Source organism: Ptychodera flava, chromosome 15 (assembly GCF_041260155.1).
Source record: "Ptychodera flava strain L36383 chromosome 15, AS_Pfla_20210202, whole genome shotgun sequence".
Lineage (NCBI taxonomy): Eukaryota > Metazoa > Hemichordata > Enteropneusta > Ptychoderidae > Ptychodera > Ptychodera flava.
In genome coordinates, this window is record NC_091942.1 from 31877629 (window position 1) to 31896757 (window position 19129).

Here is a 19129-nt window from a genome sequence, read left to right on the forward strand (position 1 = left end):
AACAATATGTAAACAAATCTATTAATATATTGTAATGATTTCAAAAAAGACAAACAGAAAATGACAAATCTGAAGACTATGTGAAAAGGGAGAGAAGAATCTGAATTATACACTCAGTCTCTAACCTTCTGTTCTAAAATTGTGGATATGGCATGTAACTCAAAATTCCTTTCTTCATTATTCCATATATTCTCAATTTATCACTTTATTAAATTGAAGTACAATCCTACCTACTGTATCATATGTTAGCTGCTGGAATAAAAGCTGTCAAGTGAGCACAACATTATATCAATTTATACTTATATTTCTATGCAAAGCGAAATAAAACTAGTAAAAACCTAACTTACATGTTTTTCTCTTCCTCAGTTTGACGTCTACAATGATAGCTCTATTGACATCTGGTATGTGTTTCAATATGATGGCTCTCTGGTGTCTCCGCTGGTTTCTGTGTGAATAGCTGGTGTTCCTAAACACAGAACCTGACGTACAAAATGTAAGAACACAACGTGGTTTTCAGGAGTTCAAGCACAATATTATAACTTCTTCTACTGGTTGCGCAAGGAAAATAACTGTTCAAGTCCAAGTGATGACTTTAGTCATATGGAAAAACAAATGTCTCTCAGTGATCCATGTTGGATTGCAGCACTAAACACACTTATTTTTACAGACAGATGTGTATTATACTTTTAAAACTTTGAAATATTGAAATTGTTGATATGTATAACTGTTATCTTGATATCAAACTCATAATTGCATACATAAAGCAACATTATAAAACATCTTTTAAGTGCCATATCACAGCACCTCTTAGTAGCTTTGTTTGTAATTCTTCACATGATCACTGTCTATTTTACACCTCCATACCCAGAAAATTTACACCTTACCACCTGCTACTCATATCAAACCCATGTTGACTCACCTCAGGGAAACCCGCCACAACAAAGAGTGCAAAGATACTGGACAGTTTAGGTACTTGTGGTAAATCCTGCAGACACTTGCTGATGTTAGTGGCAAGGGCTGACTTCCAATGGGAGAAGTGACACAGTCTTTGTAATATGTCAGACATGATTGACGCCCACTCCAAACCACTCCTGTAATACACAATACAGCTCTGTAATATTCTACCGGGACATTACTATAAGATCATTCTACCTTGTAATGTTTTTCACCTTTAGTAAACTGTATAACTTGTGTACATACCATGTACTTATCCTTTGACATGACGAAAAGTAGATTTGTCAAAATGTGATGTCTCTCAAAAAAATATTGCCAATTCAAACTAAAACATGCATATAAATACACCTAATCATTTACATTTTGAACAAATGAGTGGCTCAACAACTGATGAATCTTCAGTTTGCACATCAGTTTGTTTCTTTCACAGCTATTTCATCTATTTCAATATGCATAAGGAATTATGATGGTAACAGTGTATCTCATCAGATCTGATCAGATTTCAATAATGCAATAAACCAGGCAAGAATCATCCTACTCTACTTTAGTAATGTATCCCAAACAAAATATACAAACAATCCTGTTCGGTATTGATTTGTCTTTCCAAAAGAACTACTCTGTGAAAGCTTTATTAAACTTAAAAGTACTTCTAAATCTGAAGTCACTTTCTGTTTTTTTCAATGTCAATTTTTTTAGTGTAATATTGGAGGAGGTGATTTTACAGTCACACTGTTGAAGAGAAATTTCAAGCAAAAGATTTGAATTACGGACCTTGACTACATTCAGATTAAAACAAAAGTTAATAATATATCAGATATGTTATCACTCACCTCTCAAGACAAGAAGCACCGAATGCAAGAAGGAACTGTGTGGTCTGTGAGCCGTCATGAATCCCTTCTCCACTGCTTTTGAGTTGGAGTTGGCTCTTGATAGCTTTGTCACACACTTCAGGAGTCAGTCGTCTCAGGATCTGGCCAAGCAGCCCCACAGCCAGATGTTGTGTATTGTTGTCATGGCCTCTGTCTCCCCTGTGTACAAAATGTGCCATATTGAATGGTTTAGATACTTTTGAACCAGATATGAACTGAATATGCTCACGTGTTTTACACCAGGTTCATTAATAGTAGTACGCTTCACAGAACAATGAGATATATGTATCACTATATGTAGCAGGTTTTTTTAAACTTCGCACAGTACTCTCAGAGTTTAATCACTAATTACAAAACTTTATTTAATATGCAAATGAGCTGTTAATTAACTTGACACTGCTCAATGCTTTATGGAACAATTAGATATCCATCAGATCAACATTTGTAGCACGTTTTATTTAATTTAATGCTGTAATTTTAGAGTAATGTCACTAATTACAAAGTTCATTAAATATGCAAATAAACCCTAAATTAACTTGACACTGTTCAATGATTCATAGCACAATTAAATATTTATCAAATCAATATCTGTAGCACGTTTCACAAAATTTTGGTGCCGAAATTTCAGAGTTATATACCTAATTAAAAAGTTTATTAAATATGCAAATGAACCCTTAATTAACTTTACACTACTAAATACTTTACAACACAGTTAGATATCTGTCGTATCAGTATGTGCAGCAGTTTTCATCAAATTTGATGCAGTTATTTCGGAGTTATATGACTAATTATAAGACTTCATGAAATATGCAAATGAGCTAATTATTAACTTGGCACTACTCAGTGCTTCTCAGTACAATTGGATATTTATCAGATCAACATCTGTAGCAAGTTTCATCAAATTTAACGCTGTAATTTTGGAGTAATATCACTAATTACAAAGTTCATTAAATATGCAAATGAACCCTCAATTAACTTCACACAACTAAATGCTCTACACCACAATTAGATATCTGTCGGATCAGTATCTGCATCAGATTTCATCACATTTGGTGCAGTTATTTTGGAGTTATATCACTAATTACTAAACTTCATAAAATATGCAAATGACCTATTTATTAACTTGACACTGCCAAATGCTTCTCAGTACAATTCGATATTTATCAAAACAATATCTGTACCCAATTTCACTAACTTGGGTGCCGTAATTTCAGAGTTATATACCTAATTACAAAGTTCATTAAATATGCAAATGAACCCTTAATTAATTTCACACTACTAAATGCTTTACACTACAGTTAGATATCAGTTGGATCAGTATCTGCAGCAGATTTCATCACATTTGGTGAAGTTATATCGGAGTTATATGACTAATTACAAACCTTCATAAAATATGCAAATGAGCTATTTATTAACTTGACACTGCCTAATGCTTCTAAGTATAATTAGATATACATCAGATCAATATTTGTTGCAAGTATCATCAAGTTTGATGCAGGAATTTCAGAGTTATGACACTAATAACAAAAGTTCATTAAATATGCAAATGAGAAGATAATTGACATGACACTCACAGTATCATCATAATGTTCTTAGATTGTCATCTGTGAAAAGTTTCATGAAATTTTGTGCAGTATTTCTTGATATATGTCTACACTGTCATTACCGTCTCCATAGGGAAACCATTGTACGGAAAAAAACGATATTGCATAACTTCATTAATATGCAAGCCACACTTACCAAAATCTAATCAGTTCTTGCAAGTAGCATATGGTACCTGTGTACCAGATCTGACTTGAATCCGTTCAGGCGTTTCTGAGTTATCGTGTAAACAGACAGACAGACAGACACACACACACACACACACACACACACACAAACACACACGGACAGACAGACAGACATCGCTATGACATTAGCCCACGTGTTTACACACATGAGCTAAAAATGACCCAGGTAAGTACATTACTGAGGCAAATTGTATTGTAGATCCATGAAATTCATACAAGTTGTTTGATACACAAGCTAGAAATAATTCATAGCAGATTAAAGGATATTTTGAAACTACCGACTGCCAATTTTTTATGCTGATGATTTTCAAGATACCATAGAAAGATAACAGAGACTGACTTCATCTTGACTTCTTTTTCATTGAGTAAAGAGGGATAGAGGGTAAACAATCAAACAGTAATACAGAGAATTACAACACTGAACAAAAACTCATATATATCTTGGCAAAATGACATACTTGTATTATTGTCTACAATAAGAGATAACAATGTGAAGTTACCTTGCGATGGTGAACAGCATGGGTAAGATGGTACCCACTTTGAAACTTTCCATAACACTGGCACATGCCATGTTTTTACCACTCTATGGAGGAAAGAAAACAGCGTGTGTTACATTTTATTTTTAAGCATCCCTGATGAGAAACACCATTGAATGGATACATATTCACAAATTTTAAAATACTTTCACATTTATGCATTTATTCTTTCAGAAGCACAGCAGACCTACCCCTGATAAACCCTTGTTTGAACACTTCTTATGTGATAAATTATAAACAATCATACAAATCAAAATTAAACTAGAACAAAATAATATCAAATTAAAGCAAAAAAACAAATATATCTGTGAATACAATTCTGCAATAGAACACATTAAGTCATTGTACAACGTTTCACAACTTTTTCCAAAGTATGTTATTCTGGACCCTGATATTCAGTTAGTGGTCTTGTGAGGTAAAATTGCTAGGACTAAATTCGGCAGCTATGACTGGGTAGATATGTAATAAACCTTACCTGTGGTAACATTGCGCCAAGCAATCCTAGAATCCTCTCCTGTGAACACTCGGCAAAAGCCAGTTCATGGGCGTCAGGTCCTTTGGATTTACTTTCATCTACAATGAAGTAGTGGCATAACAGTCAGTGTGTAAATACAGTTATCTTTTTGTACGTCCAAGAATCAGACTTCAAGTAAATGTTTGGCTCTATTGGAGAGTTGGATACATGTAAGAAAAAATGTATGTTCTTAATGAGTCATGGTTTCAGCATTGTTTAAGAAAACAAATTAAATTAAATCCATTTGTATTAAAAGTTATACTGTTCATGCAGTCTACAGCACTTCATGCGTCTGATGAAAAACATATATCAGTGTCTGAATAGTTTTGCATTGAAAAATAAATTTGATTTAACATGACTTGTCGTAAAATAAAACACTATCTTCATCATTAAGTATAATGTTTACCAGTGTCATCATCCTTGACATCCTTCTGATCTGTTTCTTCATCTGTCTTTGGTTTCTTGCTTTTTGGTTCTTCTTCCTCTTCCTCATCTTCCTCTCCATCATTTTTCTCTTTCTCAACTTTATTTTCATCCATTTTCTCTTCCTTTGCTTCACTGTCATTTTTCTTGGTCTCGTCTTCTTTCTCCAAGTCGACAGATTCATCAGTCTCTTTCTTCTCTGTCTGGGTTGATTCCTTTTCTTTGACCTTGACTGTGACAGATAAATGTAACAATTTTCATGACATCCAAAAAGCTGCCTTTTATTCTCCTTTTTATGGACAGTGCCTTTGAATCCTGAGAAGCATCTGACAGATATGTCCCTACATGAGTAATTTTTTTCTAGGAATGACAACTAGTATGTATTGAGTATCTAAACTGACATCTGTGTGGAGAAAATGGTGCTCTCGTATCTTTTGTGTGAGGATGTACGTTTTCATTTTTGAGATCAATCATAGCTCCGAACGTTGGTTTTTCCTTGACTCTGAATGGTCCGGTAACTTAAAAATATCACCATGTGATAGCAATACATGGTACGTGGAAGGAAAAGCAAATTATGGTACCTTGAGCTGACAGTAGTACAGATTGCGAAATAAGGAACTGATTTTCATCTCATGTCCTGTTAATCTGGAAGACATTTGTAACGAAATCACTGGCTTAAACTCCTTCACCATAATATTCTAACACTTCCAAACACCTCAGAAAAAGGAGTTGGAGAAAACCGTATTTATTGCAGTTGGGTTAGGCACTACCTTGAATAATTCTTTTATACTCAGAAAACATAATGCAGAAGCAGTTGTGATGTACCTTTGGTGTCCGATGTCTCTGTAAATGTGAGTGAAGTGATGGCTAGTTCTATACACTGTTGGTGTAGTTGACTTGCATACTGGCTGTATTCACTGCTGATACCTGAAGTAAAAAAAAAAAAAAAAAAAAAAAAAAGATAAAATAATATTGACTTTAATTTGTAACATTGAGGAATGAAAACAAAATTTAAATATATAGACAATCAAACAAACAAATAAATAATCTTCTGAATTGCAGATGTGTTAACATCACTGTGCATGCTAACTGATGAAGTTGAGGGCAGCGATTCACACTTTCAGACATAGTAAGCGATGTCTACCATTGGGGATTGGATTTTGTGATACTGATTCCAAAACAGTGATCTATACTTTTCCTTCTTGGGATCACACTTACAATTAAGATGCTGAATTTAGCTGAAAGTACACTCTATGTTTAATGAACTTGCTCAATTTCTAGATGGACTGGAACATAAAACTATCTTATACAACTTCTATTGGATTTGATATGACACCTGTTCAATGCATATTAATATTCTGAACATGGATGTTTACTTCTGAAATACCAAAATTACACCTCGTATCACAAATTCTTTTCAAGATAAGTATGGGCTCTTTTACTTTAAAATAACTGAGGACAACTTTGAAGAAATTTCTAAGATCTTCAATTGAAACTAAACAGCAAAAATATTGTTTTTCTTTTCCGGGCAGCGTTTTATGTTTTTTTATGAGTACCAGTGCCTATTGGAGCCTGGGTAAATTTTTCTTTATCACGATTGCATTTAATATTTCCAGTTTACACTTTTTCACCTAAGTCTCATCTGTATCGACACCTAAACAATAAACCCACTAGTCACCGGCAACTCTGGCAGCACAATATAAATGTGTAAATTGGAATCTCATGAAGGGAAACTGACTTTATGTCTGTTTTTTGAGGAAAGTAAGTAGGTCCGTATAATTAATCTGCATCAATTTTAGATAACAACAATATTTAAGTAAACATAAAGTTAGGGAAGGAGATGCATCAACTACTTATCAGACTACCTGCAGAGTGGGGTTTACTGTGTTGTTATAAATCATTGTTTCTACAGTCTAACTTGTTGTCCTACTTCCCTGTTACTATGACAACAATCGCTTAGAATACAGTAATGGGGTCAAAGTTTGATTCTGCCTTGTTGCTGATTGTATTTGTCACTGAACGTTACCTGTAAGTTACATGACTAACCTTTGTAGCACAGGAATTTCCTTTCAAAAAGGAAACTTTGTGGGATTTTTGTTGAGTTATCTAATATAAAGCATTAGGGATAAACGCCAGTGTGAAATGATAAAAGATCAAAATTCAAGCTTTTCAATCTACAAGGTAGAATTTTTATCATAGGTCTACGGGTACAGAGCTTGAAGATGTCTCTTTTTTTTTTTCACACTGGTGTCTGGATGTTTTTTTCACATCAAGATTATTCTATATGATAATTCTTTATGAATGAGGTGGATGCAAGAATATTTCATGTATTACCTGTAGATGTCTGGGCTCAGTTTGATGAAATTTTCAGACAATTTTAAATCAGTCTATACAGCCTAGACATTGTGCAAAACTTTGACATGCTGTTGTCACTCAAGAGGAAGTATCAATAGATTGGTATTTAGATCAGTATTTCTCATTTCAAAAAATAATAAATAACCACATATCAAGATTTTTGCTGGAATTTTTTTGCTGGAAATACCACTATCATCAAACTATAGTTTGCACTGAATCTGCCGTCTATACCATTCTCTTTCTTATGCATCATATAGGCAGATATAGGAATAAGATTTGGTAAAAATGTATCCATGTTTTCTATCTGGTTTTCCTTTATAAAGAGAAGCCCTGTCTGATAGAAAGGCATAACTGATAATTGGGTCTCTCTTGTATTTTTATTTTGAGGGAAGTTTCGACTTTGCCAGTATATCTGAGTCATGATACTCCAACCTGACATGTTGGCAGTGGGGTGTCAACGAAAATGATTCACCATTTTTCGAATACAGCTCAGAGACAGATATTCACTCTCAAACTTTAACGATATGTTTCTGGTCTACATTGAGTAGGCTCATTTTGAAGCTCTGAGAGAAAATAAAGTTTTCACCATCTTATTTTTGTGAAAATTGAAAATTTATTTTTTCCCCATAGAGTTAACATGGGGATGGCAGCCATTTGAATTTCAAATAAGAGTATATTGAAGGCAACGTTTCTGTCTGGTAACCAAATTTGAACAGTGTCCCCTGATTTTCATCCTCGATTTTAAAAGAAAATAGTTGAAAGTTTTCCTTGAGTTAAGTTAAATTTAAGTTAAGTGTTTCACTTTCCACGCACGTACTACCTTAAGTGAACTGAATGCTTTCATTTTACAAAGATTCTGTTATGTACATGCTTTTGTTGTTGACGCTGTGCATATCCTTAGTACCGGTGAACAAAGAAATTATCCTTGCCTAGGTCGTAAACCTCTCCACCCACACCATTTGTCAGAATGAAACGCACCTATAATAATTTATTTGATGATATCATCTGACCTAAGGTCTCAGCCATACTGTATATAGTGCAATCAAACCCCCTAAGTTACTGATATTTCAATCATGTTATTTGCATTTCTGTGACGTGGTTACAGTAAATTTGCTGAGTAGGAAGGAGGCTTGTACTTCTTACTGCAATATTAAAAGGTTCTGTCAGTCACTGTCCTCTGTTGACAGAGACCTGCCACGCATAAAAATGGCTGCCACTGCAGAAAGCAAAATACTTGATGAAATTGGTGAGGATTTTTTATGTTGCACCATCTGTCTTGAGCAGTTTCAGGCTCCAAAGGTTCTGCCATGTCTCCATACATTCTGTGAAGGGTGTTTAACCACTTTGGTTAAGAGCAACACTTCTTTGGATTGCCCAATGTGTAAAACACCTTATCAAATTCCCGATGGAGGAGTGCCAGCGATAAAAGGCAATTTCTTCTTGAAAAATCTTATCGATGTGTTACAAAAAAGAGCAGAGCCGGTTCTGGGAGCTGAGATTACATGTGAAGGATGCCAAGTCAACCAAGCCACACACACGTGTATTGAATGCCAACACTACCTTTGTGAGACCATCTGTGTAAAGGTACACAGAAACCTCATGCGCTCACACCAAGTGATGACCATTGGTGAGTACCAGGCAGCCAAATCAACCAATCCTGCAATGTTGAACGAAGTGCAGTATTGTGACATCCACCCTGAGTACAAACTTGAATTCTTCTGTGAGACCTGCGCAGTGCCCGTCTGCACAAAATGCACCATAATCAAACACCGCATTCCACAACACGCTCACAGAGACCTGCAGGATGCAGCAGACGAGTACCTAACGGACTTGAAAGCTGCCGTGGACAAACTGAATGTGAAAGAACGTGAAGCCAAAGAGAACAAAACTCTGGCAAAGCAGGTACACAGCAATCTGAAAGAGCAGCATGGGATGCTGCAAAGGAAGGTGAGAATGAAAGCTGTGGAACTCACTGAAAAAATCAAGCGTGAGGAAGACAAGCTCCTGGACGATTTGAATAAACATTACAACCGCGTAGTGAACAAGGCGACAGAGGACATTGACGACTTGGAATTGAAACACGGATTTATTTTGAGTACCTGCAGTTATATAGACACTCTGATGAATCTGGGCAATGCAGCTCAACTTCTCTCTGCCAAGGGTGACGCAGAGCAGCGCATTACAGAGCTTCTGGACATGAAGACAAAACTAGAAACACAGCACGAGGTGATGGATTACCAACCAATACAAGACTTCAGTCAACATCACATGCTGGGAGACCTTGTAAAAAAGCCAGTGGAATATCTACCAAAGCCAACGGCTGGTGAGGTGTCAGAACCAGTCAGATTTGAACCTGAAGACCTCAATAAGACTGCCAACAGAGAGTCAACAAAAAATCGGGAATCTAATGATCAAGAAGTCAGGATGACAGAACCTGATGCATCACAGGATGACATCAAAATATCACAGCATGAAGACAGTACACATGAAGAGATGCCGAGTGGACAAACTGACAATGAACAACAGAGTGAGATGCCAATGGGCAACAGTCAAGACATAACCACCTTCCCTTCTACTGCTGCAGCTATAATAGGACCAGTGAAGACCATTGGCAGTAAAGGAAGCATATAGGGCAGTTTTCTTTCCCCCAAAGTGTGGCTATAAACCAGAAAGGTTGCATCGTGACAGCCGATAGGAACAATGACAGGCTGCAAGTCACCACAACAGAAGGTAAAATGTGCAAAATTTTGAATTTTCCAGAGTTTGACAAGAACTTCAGGCCTCAAGACATTGCCATATCTGAAGAAAACTTGTACTATAGTTTAGACGGTGCAAATAACATAGTAGTTGTCAGTAATGATAATGGAGACGTAATCAGAAGTTTTGGTGATCAGGAATTAAAAGATCCCTATGGGATAGCTATCAGCCCTGTCGATGGTAGAGTCTATGTTACAGACAGGGGTGATAGCAGTGTAAAGATTTACACACAGCATGGCAGTTACATCGGGTTGCTTGGATCAGGAGAGAGCGGTGAGGTACAATTAAAATGGCCGTATCATGCAGCAGTGAGAAGTGACGGCACAGTCTTTGTAGCAGACAACGGAAATAACTGCATCAAGGTATTCGGTGTGGATGACAAATATCTGTATTCCATTGGGCAGGGTAAACTTCTCTACCCTCGGGGAGTTGTACTTGACAAATACAACAATGTGTACGTCAGTGCTCATGAGTGCATCCTGAAGTTTGACAGCAATGGCGATTTTGTTCGTCGCATCGACAGGGATAAGGACAAGTTAAATTATCCAACTGGTTTGGCGCTGACTGATGATTTACTCTGCAGTGTGGTTGTGGCTGATATTTTCAACCATTGCATCAAAATATTTGCTCAGTAATATGTTTGACTATATCAAGACTGAAACCATTTGTTCCAATTTCATTGTTTCAAGATAAATGGTAAAGTTGGGATGGAATACTTTAAATGTTCAGTTGCTGCTGCCATAAATATTAAAGCATTTGTACAATGCATTTTAAATTACTTGCAGCTGCAGTGGTGCCTATAGCAACTGCATTGAAATATCAAACTTTCTAAATGATTTTAAAATATTATGGTATTTTCAATATTACGTATACACTGCAGTGCAATACCAAAAACATTCTGCAATTTCTTTATGTTCATGAGTATTTACTAAGCTTGTCCTAGAACTATTTTTGTTTGTAAACACAAAAATGGTCGTCTGCAAGATTTCATTGCACTTTGGTGTGATACATCATATAATTGATGACATAACTGATAAAATCTATGACGTTATTTAGGCCAGGAAGAAAAAATACCGTCAATGACGCTATACCTTCTCTAATGTGTGGCCAGGTCAGGTAATTGGTTGTTGGCATGGAGTTGTTGGTAAATAGTTGATGATGTAGGGGCATGAGGTGGGATATGGACCCAAAGAACCCAAAAGATGATTAAATACATCAATCAAAAAAATTCTAAGCTACAGTATAAACTGCCTAAAGATAGTTCAATGTGGAAAAAAGTTAAACAATTCAGAAATAAGAATTAACAGTCCAAAATAGTAATGACGCACTTCCTTACTGACCTGAGTGCATGTGAAATACACAACCTGGCATCTGTAAATTAAATGTATACCAAGTGATCATTTCCAGTCACTTTTAACTGTTTTTAATGGATTTTCCAAAGAGTCCTGTGGAAATGATGAAAAACGCTTATCTGGTCTTGTGTTTGTATAACCTCATGGCTGATAATTGTCATAGTATTGAAAAAAAATTGAAAGTGAAGAAATTACTGTTTTTAATAGGCACATTTTCCTTGAAATACATGACCGTGTAAAGAATATATGCTAAAAGTGTTTAAGAGTAAATTTCTTTTCAAAAAATAATTTAATTTGTGACCAAAGGATTTTTATTCTTTGAGTTTACAAATTCAAACATTGCAATTTGTTCAATCATCTTGTGCAGTGCAAAATTTATAAAATGACTGAAAAACAAAAAAAATTGGCAGAATTACTGTCTTTGTGATGTAAAATTATGGGTTGACATCACGATAACTGTTAATCTGTTTGAAGTACTAATATACTATAATTTAAAAAAGAAAAATAGCGTCAATGACACTGTAGCTCCCATCCTGGACTATTTAGTGTTTGTTCTCTTGTCAGATATTTGAACATGTGTGAAAGGGATAAAGTGCATGAAGTGAAAATACTTAAATGTAGTGTACTGGAGACAGTGAAATATGTTTAATGTATTTATTCAGAACATAAAATGGAAAAAATACAGAATTAGAAATATCGAATACTGTGATACAACCATTAACTAAACAAGTCATTGACAATGACAGTCCCCACTTGTAATAGGAGTATTAGTCTTGATGGGGCAGGGAAATGTGGTCATTAAGAAGTATCACTGGAGTGTATATGTTGAGATCTATGGGCAAATAGGTCTATGTCATTGTTCCCAATTTGAAACACATAAGGCATGTCTAAGTTATGGTTCTAAATCGGGAAAAAAGATCAGACCTCTAGCAGTATTGGACAGCCAAGAAATACATATGCGCATAATAAATGAGGTACAAGATGTGACATCTTAAGGTCTAATATCCTATCAAAATTGGAGGGTATAGAACTTGTGGTTATTGAGATATGCATATATATGTATAATCAAGGTCAAAGGTCATTGAGGTTACATGACATTTTGAAAAAAAAATTATATTGCTAATTAATCCCTATATGCCAAAAAATCAGACCTCTAGCTCTATTCACTTGCCCAGAATTAGATGTGTGCAAAATTAATGAGGTAAAGCGTGTGTTGTCATAAGGTCTCCCATCCTACTAAATACAAAGGACATAGCACTTGTGGTTACTTATTTATTGACATAAACATATATTTTAGGTATAAGGTCATCAAGGTCACATGACATTTAGTCAAAAAAATTCTCTCCTATAGTTATCCCTTTATACCAAAAATCAGACATCCAGCTCTATTGGCTTGCTCAGAATGAGATATGTGCATAATTAATGAGCTACAATATGTGGCATCATAAGGTGTCCAATCATACCAGATATGAAGGGTGTAGCACTTGTGGTTACTGAGTTATGGACAAATATGTATATTTGAGGTCAAAGGTCACCGAGGTCACATTACATTTTGTCAAAAAAAATTCTCTCCTATAGTTATCCCTATATATCAAAATCAGACCTCTGGCTCTATTGGCTTGCTCAAAATTAGATATGCACATAATTATGAGGTACAATATGTGGCATCATAAGGTGTCCCATCATACCATACATGAGGGTGTAGCACTTGTGGTTACTGAGTTATGGACAAATATGTATATTTGAGGTCAAAGGTCACCGAAGTCATGTCACATTTTGTCAAAAAAATTGTATTGCTAGGTTATCCCTATATACCAAATAAAGTTATCAAAACAAACCACAATTGTATGAAACATGGGCCTAAAAAATACAGACAGACTGACATTCACAGACTGGCACAGAGTGATAACATTGACCCCAAGTGTGCCTAAGGCCCATGGAGAGTGATAAAGATATAACAAAAAGCTGAATGTAATGATAAAATAGTTAAGTATAGGCCTACAGACACTGAGGGTGAATATGTTACAGCAATTTGATTAGTTTCTTTTCGTTTTCTAATTCTGTGATAATTTTTAAGACAATCAAACTGCAAGGCAGTTTTAATATGTATTGACATACATGTTATCTTTTACAAGCACACAGCAAACTGTTCTTGATTTTTCATTTACAATATTTGACATAGACTGAAATACATAACATGCAACCAATATTTACATTTTGCCCATGCACCAGATACATGGAGAGATTTCAACATGCAATCATTAACTCAGAAACCCTATAGGGAAAAGTAAACATTGTTTTCTTCCAGAACAGCTGGTACATCCACATCTGGAGCAACTTACAAACTTAACCAATTACACAAGGATGATGACACAAGAGATAAAGTTAAACTCTGGTGAACTTGACTATTCCTTTGAAATCCTTACCTAACTTGATTGACATCTTAAACTAAAATACACTGCATGTTTAATGGCACACAAAAATACATCAGGGGTGTACCATTTGATAAAAGGGGTTGTCTGGAAGATTGATGAGGAACATCTTTTTATCCGATACACTGTACATTCTTTTTTTCCCACTATCTCACCTTTTCTTTTTGACAAACCTTCTGTGGCTGATTTTTTTATTGACATTTGTTTGGATTTTTTTCAGATCTGCCAGGACCCCCCCCCTCCATCACTCTTTAACATTGAAAAAAACTTTGAATATATTTGTTGGAAACCAAACCTGCTGAAATCACCTCAGCTATGTTTTCTCATTATTTTTTACCGCATTTCAACACCAAATACAGTTTACCATTTCAAATGCTTACTGAATCACAACATTATCTTAAACATAGGGCCAATGTCCCTGAAGCTACTATAGACATGGATACAAAATTAAGTATTTCCTGACTGTATGAAATCATCTCACTAAGGTCATCCTAGGGACCTGTTAACAAAATATTAAAGCTGTCTGACCAGCGGTTTTGAAAAAAACAAGCAACCCAATAGTCGACAGAGCTCTGCTGTGTTATGTAGAGAGCAACTTTTTGTGACATATGTATTGATGAAGATGGTTGAGATCTTTGATAGCTCATTTCAGGATGGCCTGACCTAAAATGGCAAAATTAGCTGCAAAAATACAAAATTGATGATTTCATCATAATTATGTATAAAAATGTATACCAAATATCAAAGCTATCACATGAGTAACTTTTGAGAAACAAATATTTTGACCAAAAACGGCAAAAAATTGACCCAAAAATACAAAAATTGAAGATTTCATCAAATTTCACTACATCACACTTGGAGAACCCCCAGGAACCTGGCAGATCGTCCATGTAGCCGACACGAACACGAAGTGTCTGTTACCGGCTACCAAAAACTATGAAAAATAGTAAAGAATGAGCTACAAAATCACTATCAGTTTTAAGTTGCAGGTAGAATAAGTCTGTGCCTTTGTAAAAAATACTATAAAAATAGTAGAAAGTGAAGAACCAGCTGAAAGTTAGTTGAGGAGACCTTGACCGCATATCATTTGCATCTCATTGTCGGCTACATGGACTGTGTGCCAGGAACCTGTATACCAAATATCAAAGGCATCAGACAAGTAGTTTTTGAGAAACACATTTTTTGACCAAAAATGTCAAAAATAGCACAAAAAATACAAAATTGCAGATTTCATCATATATTCTATATATCATATTTAGTTTATCTGTAGGAACCTGTATACCAAATATCAAAGCTGTCAGACGAGCGGTTTTGATGAAATAAATTTTTGACCAAAAATGACAAAAAAAATCCTTAAAAATACAGATTTGCATATTTCATCACAATTTGAACAAATCCAAATTGGGTTATCCCTAGGGACCTGTATACCAAATATCAAACCTGTCAGACGAGTGGTTTTGATGAAATAAATTTTTGACCAAAAATGACAAAAAAATTCCTTAAAAATACAGATTTGCATATTTCATCACAATTTGAACAAATCCACGTTGGGTTATCCATAGGGACCTGTATACCAAATATCAAAGCTGTCTGACCAGCGGTTATGAAGAAGGAGATTTTTTACCAAAAACGCCTTTTTTGGCACTAATTTGTATATTTTCAACAATATCAAAAAATCAAAAAAGCACAATTATTTCAGGTCAGCCAAAAGTACTTACATGCTAATTTTTCATGTAATCTGCTCAGTGGTTATTGAGATTTTCAGTTTTGACTGTTTTTACATTTTTTCACTTAATTTGCATATTTTTGGCAATGACAACTTCATTTGAACAAAATCTCATCTACAGCCCATCATCCATGTACACACCAAATATCAGGATGAAATGTGCAGCGGTTTTGGAGTTTTTGATGTTGACGGACAGACATACAGACATACAGACATACAGACATACAGACATTTCCCTAGCCTATAAGAATAGCTTCCATTGCCATATATACATATGGCTATGGGAGCTAAAAATTCATGCAGAAACGGTAAAATATATTGTCAGCAATATAGTGTTAATTTTGACTTTACATCAAAATATGCCTTTGCTGGATACCAAATATATAGGGCGAAATATCAGCCATGTTCAGCAAAATCCACACAACAGCATTGATCCTTTTCTAATTTGATTTGATTTGCTTATGTTATCCTTGTATGACAGTCAGGAACTTGAACACAACACAGTGAATAAGTATGCTGTAAATGAAATGGTGTGGCTGCATCCACATGCAGCAATAGGAGTGCCTTTGTCTCTCACCCCTCATTTCCAACCTGTCCCATCCCTGAAAAAATAGTTTGGTCTTATATTATAATGTTAATAATTTCTGTATTTGTTAAAATGTGCGCATCTCAAAAACTTTTGATCATAAACATTTTCATTGTTTTTTATAAGCTGACCAATCAGTTAACCTGTTTATTTTGAATATTTGCGCATTTTTCCTCAGTATTTGACATTATCTGAATACCTTCTTATTCAGTTTGTCATTTTCTAAAAGTTTAAATGCTCCATTGTGTGGTCAGGCTTTCCACAAGCATCAAATGTGGTACTTCATATAGGAGGTGTCTGCCTCTAGAGGGCGGGCATCATGAACACTTCTGTGTTTGTTGGTTAATTCCTCCACGTAAACTTCTGATTGTACTGTAAACATTGAACATGGCCGACGTCCGATTTTCCTGTCTAAAACTTTCACTCATTTTCGTTCATATGACTCTGAAACTCCAGGAAACGATTGGAAAGAAAGGGTTATCTTGAAATATTGAGGTACTCGCCGATATTTTGCAAAATTAAATGAGAAAAAATGCAAGGAAAATGCCGACAGGCTTACACAATGACAGTTTTCAGACTCGGAGGCATATGATCATCTCTGCAGATTATGCAACAGGCCCAGATCACGTGAGGCCATGAGGGGATATCCACGCAACTCAGTACCAAACACTAGCGCTCACAGAGTGAGCAAACACAAAGTGAGTACCCCTAACGTCAGCTCAGTAGTCTGTAATAGATTGTAGTCAACTAAGAAACCTTAAAGAAAGGCTTAACACTGTGGCTATGCCGCTAAGTCCCTTTTGATTTTTGTCATAGCTCAAAATCGTTCTCCCACACCTCAACCTGCCATGAACACCCCCACCAGTTTATGATATGACCCATCACAATGGCATGACGTCAACGGATCTTGACAGAAGGAAGTCTTGACAGACAGAAGTTCTTGACAGCAGCATATTGGTTTTCAACTCTAATACCTTCTCTGTCTATAAATAGACACGAGAAGGTAAAAATAAATTGTTCATCGGAATCGCAGCTTCTACTTTGGCATATTTGGAAATTTTTTTTTTGATCACGGCAAATTCTTACTTCCGCATTACAAATATTTTTAGTACTGCCGCTGGTGGCGCCCTACACTGTGTCGGGTTTTCGTGGGCACGGGATTTTGAATGAGACTTCATATGTGTTCGGACTTAGTTGACGCCAACACGTTGTTGTGACGTCTGAATTTGGCGAATCACGACGCAAAGTGGGTCGATATGGCCAGAAATTTGCTCGTTTTGTAAAGGTTAGTACACGTCAGATCATGAGTATTAATTTGATCGCCAACATTTGACGTGATGGCCAACAGTTAGTTCCAGAGACGCTACTTAGTGTTTGTCCTTATATTACGTTCGGCGATTTGTTCAACAAGATCGTGACAGCAGCAGATGGACGGTGCATCCGATTGAATGAAAATTGCATCGAAAGTATAAAAATTTACGGCAATGACAAAACACATGGTTGCGTCAATTTTAAAGTACGATCTGAATGATGACTATATAACTTCACTCCGATCACAGTACAGTGTTGTTAGACCATTGTGTAAAATGTGTATATATAGACAGTGGTAAAGAGGCCAAAACATGGGGCCAAAGTAAAATGAAAAAACTCAGATGCTAGGTCCCACCAGGACAATATTAAAGGACAATACTGAATTGTTGAATTTCAGTGATTTGCTGTTCATTTTAATTTTATTCTGAGAGAATGTTGAAATGCTCAGAATATGTTGTGCAAACACTAACTGTGAATGTAATGGCCTATGTTATTGTTGGGAAATATAGTATTGAATTCAGTTACCATATTTCTGGTAAAAAGGGAAACAATTATCATGTCTTGTCTGCATCTTTGCAAAAATGCCAGAGAACCGCGTTTACCTTCGGCCTAAAATAAAAAATAAAAATTTTTTCGCTCGCCGCTCCTGGGACTTGGTCCAAAAAATCCGATGAACAAGATTTTTTTTTTCTCTGGCCTTAGCCATGTATTGTGCTGTCCATTCACTCATGGACTGCAGTCAAATACTCCACAGCACTCATGCAAATACTGATAGTATGGCATGCTTGCACTCACATGTCATGAGTTCTGTCATATTATTGCTCCTTGTAAACACAGAGTAAGTGTGACTCACAGTATTGAATTTGGTAACAATGTGCAACGTGTCATTACATACTACAATTTGTTCTCAAATTTGAAACAAAATTGTGATGCACTGCCTACCTACAAGTACTTTTATAAAGCAACTGTCTGGGAGTACAGATAAATTACCGGTACTCTCACGTTTTTCAAAAGATTGCTCATTTAGTTCATTCTGAATACTGCATGGAAATTATCAGTTTCCAAAAATCACATTTTGCCAGGTTTTGCATTTTTGTCATTTGCTCGTTACCAGTACAAGACAGGTCAGAACGACCCACAATTATGCCTGTTTCTTTATTCCTTTTAATTCACAGTCCATCATTAGAATTTTCAAGTTATTGTTAGTCTCCATAGGATGTTAACATTATTACCCTCTGTAGTCTACATACATCCAAAACATCAATGATTTTATGGTATCAAATAATACTATATAACTTGCTCTAGTAAATAAGCAATACTCACTCGTTTGGTTTGGGTTGTTGATTGTATCTGCCAATGTCAAAGCTAAAGCAGCAAACTGTATCCATGAATGATGATGTAGATAAGTTGGTAGAGTACTCAGCTGGCTTGTGTTGCTCACTGCAAGTATAAATCACATAGTGTGTCGTCACATTACGGGAAAGCTCCATTAACTTAGGAATACCCTACTTCCCTACTTAGTTA

At 35.7% G+C, this 19129-nt stretch overlaps 2 protein-coding genes across 3 annotated transcripts in view; one reads left to right on the top strand and one right to left on the bottom strand.

The window, feature by feature from the left end:
• Positions 1-19129, top strand: part of LOC139151902 (probable endonuclease 4) — a 577101-nt gene that overhangs the window by 351518 nt on the left and 206454 nt on the right. The window lies entirely within an intron of this gene.
• Positions 351-19129, bottom strand: part of LOC139151893 (zinc finger ZZ-type and EF-hand domain-containing protein 1-like) — a 107337-nt gene continuing 88558 nt past the window's right edge. For both annotated transcript variants that reach the window (XM_070724929.1, XM_070724928.1), the window contains 8 exons: positions 18929-19045; positions 5912-6013; positions 5070-5318; positions 4625-4722; positions 4114-4196; positions 1785-1982; positions 920-1091; positions 351-479 (listed from right to left, as the gene is read on the bottom strand). In XM_070724929.1, the coding sequence (XP_070581030.1) occupies positions 411-479; positions 920-1091; positions 1785-1982; positions 4114-4196; positions 4625-4722; positions 5070-5318; positions 5912-6013; positions 18929-19045 (1088 nt within the window). In that variant the 3' untranslated portion in view covers positions 351-410. The remainder of the gene's footprint in view (positions 480-919; positions 1092-1784; positions 1983-4113; positions 4197-4624; positions 4723-5069; positions 5319-5911; positions 6014-18928; positions 19046-19129) is intronic.